Source organism: Hyposmocoma kahamanoa, unplaced genomic scaffold (genome assembly GCF_003589595.1).
Source record: "Hyposmocoma kahamanoa isolate Upper Pololo Valley unplaced genomic scaffold, ASM358959v1 202, whole genome shotgun sequence".
Classification (NCBI taxonomy): Eukaryota; Metazoa; Arthropoda; class Insecta; order Lepidoptera; family Cosmopterigidae; genus Hyposmocoma; species Hyposmocoma kahamanoa.
In genome coordinates this window covers 6,305,545-6,313,235 of record NW_020653726.1, presented here as the reverse complement: position 1 = coordinate 6,313,235, position 7,691 = coordinate 6,305,545, and the positions used below count along the sequence as shown (strand labels likewise).

General features: G+C 36.6%; 1 protein-coding gene across 1 annotated transcript; it reads right to left on the bottom strand.

The window, feature by feature from the left end:
- Positions 1 to 3,852: 3,852 nt before the first annotated feature.
- Positions 3,853 to 7,003, bottom strand: LOC113226905. The gene is made up of 3 exons (XM_026459710.1): positions 6,946 to 7,003; positions 5,995 to 6,775; positions 3,853 to 5,695 (listed from the first exon to the last, which is right to left on the bottom strand). The coding sequence occupies exons 1-3, from the start codon at positions 6,972 to 6,974 to the stop codon at positions 5,597 to 5,599; spliced, it is 909 nt and encodes a 302-aa protein (XP_026315495.1). The 5' UTR covers positions 6,975 to 7,003; the 3' UTR covers positions 3,853 to 5,596.
- Positions 7,004 to 7,691: the final 688 nt, after the last annotated feature.

Genomic DNA, 7,691 nt, shown 5'->3' with positions numbered 1-7,691 from the left:
TCTTAATTTTTGGAAATAAATGAAAGTCACAAGGTGCCAGGTCGGGACTGTACGCGGAATGGCTCGTAAGGTCAACGTTGTTCACTTTCAAAAATTCATTTACCTGTCTGGCCGTGTGAAAACTGGCGTTATCGTGGTGAAAGATGATACGGCGTTTACGGTTATTTTTACGGAGTTTGTCAATAACTTTCGGCAAACAACGCTGATTGTAGTCGTGCTGAAGCACAAAAACAGTCTGCGTATCAAGCTTGAGCAGATACTCGACTACGCAAAGCTCTGAATATTCGGAATCTGAAGAAAGCCTTTAATAAGTTCGACCATGTGCGCCGCATAGGGGCCAAGCTTGCCTCTTTTCCAGCAGGCAGCAAGTCCTTTTGGTCCCTGGCCAAAACGGTCGAAAAAAAGTTTAGTAGCCACTCATTACTTACAGCAGAGATGTCTGCTGAGGCCAGACGGCTCGCTGGCCCATACTGCGGAAGAGAAGGCGAATCTCTTCGCCTCACTCTTTGCAGAGAGTTCGCGTCTGGATGCCGCAGGATACCTACCACCTTCTTTACCTCAGTCTGGATGCACTTTGGCCCTTAGTCCGCATACGCCAAAAAGAGGTACTCAGAACTCTGCGAAGTCTAGACATGCATAAAGCTAGCGGGCCAGATGGAATTCCAGCAATAGTCCTGCGTAACTGTGCGCCTGAGTTGTCTCCTGTTCTCACACGCCTGTAGCGCCTCTCGCTTGAACTGGTGTAGTTCGCGGAACGTGGAAGCTATTTGCTATTTATATTTTATTTACTATTTATATTTTATCCGGGAACTACAACCGGTACCTAAAAAAGGAAGCAGAGCTGACCCCGTCAACTATAGACCTATCTCAGTCACTTCCATATTCTGCAAGACTATGGAACGTGTACTTAACAACCGTCTTCTGTCGTACCTTGAAGACAACGATCTCCTCATAATTATAAGCAGTTTGAAGCCGAGCGAAGCTCCGCTGAGCTGTTAAGTAAGAGCTGTCGTAGAAAATAATACTACGAAAATTTTCACGAGTTTAATCCATGCTGATGTTGACAACCAATTTTTAAAGTGACGCCACAATGTACAAACAAGTAACAGTGAGATGAAAGAAACTGTATTCTATAGTCAAAGAGTTTCATTTTCAAATGTTGCAATTTTTTTTAAATACTGTTTATGTAAGTGGCCTGTTCCGGAAACTTATAGAGCGCCCTATCTATTTGTAATTTTGTTGTGTACGGCTGTTTATAAATAATCATCTAAACGGGATAAAGAGAGGACTTTCTTTCGTTTTCTGAAAGATGAAACGAAGCAAGTAAAAAAACTTATGTTTGAGATTCATTCTGCCTCCGTGGCCCAACGGTTACCATGCCGGACTGCCACGCAAGAGGTCCCAGGTTCGATTCCCGGGCCAGGAGAAATATTTTTATGGCCCACATTTATATCTCTCGTGAGTTTGGGTGTAATTTGTGGTTGTCTATGTTTGTGTCCATGCCACCCGCGACACAGGGTTTCCCTAGTGCGGGGCTATGTTGAGTGTGTGCGTTATTATTATTATAGTTCTGCGAGTTGTTAGATTTTACACGTAACTTACACATTTATTATATCAGTACAATAAGACGCCATAACTTCGTTAGTATGAGACAAGGGTTATCAAATATGCCTAATTATTAACTAGGTAATGATAAACTTGGACACGCAATTCCAAATACTTTGGTTACCTTATTTAAAGGCACCTGTCCAAAATATAAAATTTTAAGTGCTTTTCAATTATTTTTTAAATAAATCTTCAATATTATTCTAGTTTGTGAATTAATGAAAAATATAATGAACATGTGTAATTATTACGATTCTATTAATAGAAATATAGATAACACATTCGCGTTAGAATTTTCGGTATGTTGCCGCTCTGACCACGTAACGTAAAAGTACGAGAAAGTGGTGGTTAACCCTGCCACTTCATGCACACATTTGCGCGTGTGCAGATAGCGCCTTGTTGTATGTGTAGTAGTAGGTAAATAATTTTAGACTGTTGTATGGAGTGTCCGGGGTGTGCTCTCATGTCACAGGTTGCCGTATTTTGACAGTCAGGGATCTCATCTTGTATTGTAATAACCTTACTTTACATTTGTATTTTAAGCAAAAATTTTTTTCAAAATAAATATTATTATTAAAGTATATGCCCGCCCAAATTTCAACCATTCAGAATTGTAATGTAGCGAGAGGATGTATTAAATAACATGGCCTAAAAATAAACTATAAACAAATATTTCCCTGATAGTATATTCACACATGTAGTTGTTTAAAGTAAGTTGGTCAAGAAATAAATTAATATAATAATAATATAAAATGAAGATTCGTATGAATGTAGACTAATCGACGACGAATCGATCGGAAGCTAATGTACCACGTCGTTTACGATATCGTGAGTCAGGATCAATAAAATTAAAAAAATCAGAATGTCAAAAATCACGAAGTCGTCTTGTTTTAAGATAATTTACAGCAAGTCTTTAATGACTTGGACATTTCTTTGTAAGTTTGACTTATCAAAGATCACGTAACAGAACTTTAAATGTTAAAACAAATATTTCCACTATACAGGACATGCACATTTCAGCTCTACGCTACCCTCTACACTCACGTTCCCGTACCTTCTACCATTTTTTTTCGTAATTTAGATAATTACCTTTTAGGAAAACAATTTAGTTCGCTTGAAGCAGTCAACAATGAGATTGTGGATTACTTTGTCCTCGCTATTGTACCGTAAAGGATCAAATGAGATTCCAGCAATATGGCAGAAGTGTATTTTATTGATGTTGGGTGCATACTTTGATAAAATGAACGTTATTTTCTAAAATAAACAGTCATAAAACAGGTAATAAAAGTTCTTTGTCCGAATTTGAACGAAGGATTTGTGAGAGCAACACAAATTCAGTTCTTTATCCAACCATAAATACCTAAATGCATGTACTGTGTTTTCATCAACTTTTTACCCACGACTTTTTTTTACTTTCATTTCCAGCAACAACAAATTAATTATAGCGAAAAGAAAAATTATTACATAAGCCCCGCAGTACTTCCACCTACGCCTGTTTCCACGAGTTGTAAATTCTAGAATTTTCCGGAATTTGCGTAGGAGTCAGGACAAGGTTCTTTATTATAGAGAGACTAGCAATCGCCCCTTACTGCGTTTGTGTCGAATATTCTATTAAATCCATTATTTTGTATTGGAACAATGATGGGCTTGACATGAAAGAAATTTTATATAGTGTTGTAATTTTTACATTTAGATTCTGACTTGAAAATCTACTTTAAACAAACAAATTTGCAACATAAAATATGCACTTTATGTTATAAGAAGAAATTTAGTAAAATTCTTCTTTTGTTGTTACCGAGTGATAGATATATGTAGATAAGGCGGCAGTACTTCCCTAGACGAACTCTTTCACAAGAGGAGCCTTACTGCTACTAAAATGACGAAGAGCCTGTGATTGCCATGTGCCTGTAATTTCACCAGTACCCCTATCCTTGAAAACCGGAACGCAGTAATGCTGATATTACTACTTGGCGGCAGAAATAGGTAAGTGACAGTACTTCTCTGGACCAACTCTTTAGGACCTGGACCTTTACAGCTGCTAAAATTTTATCCACGTAACTAGTTAGTTCCATTATACTTTTTAAACGGTATTTTTGTGTGGGTGTTAGCTTACTATGATGTGTTCTTATCATTCTTCGTTGTACTTTTGAGTATAACTAATTAAAATATTTGAAGTTGTAGGGTTTTGCAAAAATTTAAACAATTGGAAAAAAAAGTCAACTATTTTTTTCATGTTCCTTTATTTTTGTCATCATCTTTTATAAGTAAGTTACGTACAATTTCATTTATAATACTTCTCTAAGTTCGGATTTGTAGGTATCCAAAGGTACATTGTCAGTTATCCAACTAAAATAAAACATCTAGATATTAAAATACAGTTTTTCTATAATATATAAAATATACGATTTGATAGCCACTTACATTTAATTAGTATTATAATGGCTTCTAATTTATTGACTGGGACAGATATATATAGGTAAAATTAGACACTATCTATTTAAAAATTAAAACAAAAATTAATTACAGACAATAAACTGAAAATAATGAAAGTGGGTACAATACTAATTTACTTTATTACAAATTTTATATTGAGAAGAACTTTAACCTCCACTAGTAATACTTTATAGGGCTAATTTTTATATTACAAACTATAGAATTTGGATAAATATCTATAAACACAGAAGGGTTGTTAAGTAATTTGACATTATTATAAACAGATATGTACTTTTCGAAAGATACGTTTTCTAAGGGTTTAATATTAAAAACAGTACCGAAACTAGAAAGAGGAAAGTCACAACTGGTTATAGTAGCAAAAGTTGAAATGAAGTACAAAAAGTCAATTCGAAAAGCGTAAGAAAGTGTGTTTTAATGCCAATGGGATGGGCATGAGGACGCAATTATTAATTTAAAAAAAATTATAAGTCTTTTAGACCAATTGCGGTATAAAATGTATCAGACGAGAAGCTGTAAAGCTAAAATATCACTTAATCCTCTTCTTTCCGAGAGAATTGTTTAGTTTCTTAAATACAAATAGGTATCTACACAATGTGCTATAGGCTTTTGCTATGCAAAAAATTTCATGGTATTGTCTATTTAGACCGTCGTAAGTTAAACAAATGCTTAGCACCTGAGAAAATTTACACTAGAGCGTATTGTAGAAGACAATAAATAAAAGTCTTGATAAAAACGCGTTTGGAATGAATATTTGATCAATGAACTGTAGAAAAAGTTACGAAAGCTTCATTTTGATTCTCCGATATTTCTTTTCCTTTCCTATCCATGAAGAAATTAAACAAATCGTAATAAATTTTGAACTAAAATACTTTATATCTACGTAAATTACAAATACGATATAATGAAATTGAAGTAATTTGCATTTTCTGTCAAAATCCTTTTATAACGTTGATGTACTTATAAGTTGATGTATTTTTAATTTCTATCTAAATTAAGTCTTAAACAATCATACCTACAAATATTTACAAATGCACGTGATGTGCGATATTTAGCTGCCAAATGAAGGAGCAACGTCTTTAATTAAACTATCATGCATACCAAACAACAAGTCCTCCGTTTGGATATTATAGTCACATTTTGTACGATCATTTACACTCGTAGCGCGTAGCTCATAGCTCGTAGGACGTTATGTCTACGACAATTTATCAATCACTATAGAAATTAATTAATTATAGTAAAGATTCAAAAAGATCTGATATACACGTTTAACTTCGCAAAAGAAGTTTGGTTACCATCAAGATACTTTCACAAATGGCATGATGGATGACGAAGTGGGCGATAAAACAGTTAATATACTAAATGGAAATATTTTTATGCGATGGATACGAATAATATTGTAATAGTAAAGCCTTGTAAGACTTATTATTTTCATTGCCTGCTCGGCTAGTCCACAGTGTCGCTGTTGCCAAAGTTATCTATATAGTCTATATACTTAGTACTCAGTCTCATGTTTGTTGGCGAAATTCGGATCTTCTCTTTAAGTGCGGATGCGATGTTTCAGGCCTCGCAGTTCCATTACAAGATCGGTGTCTCCCGCCACAAAACGTTTGTCGATTCTCCGAGCTTTCGTTGTATCCTATGACCAAAATAAACCCATGTTATTTTGAGTATTATGGAAAGAAGTTGGAAAGTTCGTAGTAAGCTAAAAGTAAAACATTTCAGCCAATATTAGATTCTCTTGTCCCCCCCCTTCGATTGACCCGGCTCCGAGCTCTCCGTGTCACCCACCACCCCCGACCCGGACGAGCTATTTTTAGACATCGGCTTTCCACGGTCTGATGCGAGCGTCATAACTATTGTCAATTTTGAATGCTAATTATAATTATTGTGATAAATTTTTTTTTTTTAATATTAGAGTATATATATAATGTTTACCTGTACGTGTGCATTCTTCGCGTTGTTTGTCAGTAGTTGCGCAATAGTATCGTAGAATTTAGCTTCGCTTCTTTTGTTCTGCTGCTCTTGGCGATTCCTTGGGGTGGAAACTGGCGCCGACCCAGGCATGATTACTTCCTTCTGGCCTGCTTTGGGTTTCAAAGTACTAATAACTGGCGCGACTGTAGTTACACTTCTTTTGTTTCCGTTCCAGTTGATAAAGCCATCATCATTTACATAGTCGTCGTCTTCGATTCGGGGTACAGTTTTAGGTATATGGTAAAGAGGTTTTCCAGCAAGAGCTTTCAGTTCTCTAACATCCTCGTCTTCGGTATCTCTTTCTTCATAGTCAACAATCGGAAAGGCAGCGCGGGCATTTTCGCGGCGTCTCTGTGCATCTTGGGCCATTTGCGTAAGGATCAAATTGTCCAGAAAAGCTGCACTGACGTCATCGACGTCGTTCTCTCGCCAATGCGGTGTGGAGTCGCTCTCGAACCATGTCTCTTGTCCGATTGGAAGAGCTGCTAGTCTCTCTTCTTGCCTCTTAGGAGCTTCATTTGCGAAATGGCCATAAGGATCGTAGAAGTAAGAGTACGGAATTTGGCCATATGTTTCAGGTACACTCATGGCTGGTGCGTCGTAGTAATATTGCACTTTAGGGGCATAGTAGTAATCAGGGTCATCCGGGTATTCTCTAGGCGCTTGTGCGTACACCGGCCATCCTTGCATGGGATAAGCCTTAGTTTGGGCTACTAGGTAACCTAGCAAGACTGCTATCATCCTATAACAATTAATTTCACTTATAAATACAAATGCATTAATTACTTAATAAGTAATTGGTTTAAAAAAAAACCATGATAAATTTAGATTGTACAATTACTTAATTTGTTAAAAATAAATAAATTAGTAAAATGATTTAAAAAGGGGATGATTATTGATTAACAAATTTACCTTGAGCCAGAGAGATGCATGTTGCACATTTTCACTATTTCGGTGTTGGTTTCAGCGCGGTCGCAGTAAAACTGACGTGGGAGGGAGGGCCGGGAGGCTTTATAACCGAGTCGCCCACGCTTGCCGCCCACACGTTCTGAATGAACGGCCCCCTCTACGCACCCCCACCACCCATTAACTCTCCTCGTTGCTGAAACTCCCTAACCTCAACCCCTCGGGTAGCCGCTATCGATCGCGTCCGCAGATTATTCATCTCCAAGTGGTGACAGTCGTGGCACTGTTCCGTCTTCACATGTATTCTGATAAGAACCCAAGACAATGCCATCATGTGTTAATTAAAAAGTTTTAAAAATCAGCGGGACATACTTCAAGGAAAAGACCAGGGGCTTTACATACTTATTGTATCCCGATCAGTATAATTAGTATATAAATTCTGATTATGCTGGTTAGGTGGTAAGTATCTGTAATTATTATGTACCTACCTACTTTTTTACCCGACTGAAAATTGACGACTAAGTTTTGTAAATAAATAATTAAGGATTAAGTACGTTCCTGTTACCTATCTACATCACCGTCTTAATTATAACATAGTACTTATTTGGCGGTAGGTTTTCAGTAATGAGGTATATTATTTTGAGAGTTATGAGGTATATAGTTTTAGATCTCATTCCGTTGATTCTGAATATACTAATAACTTAAGATACTTAAAAATATAACACTGAAGTCCCTTGTCTATGAAATGGGAG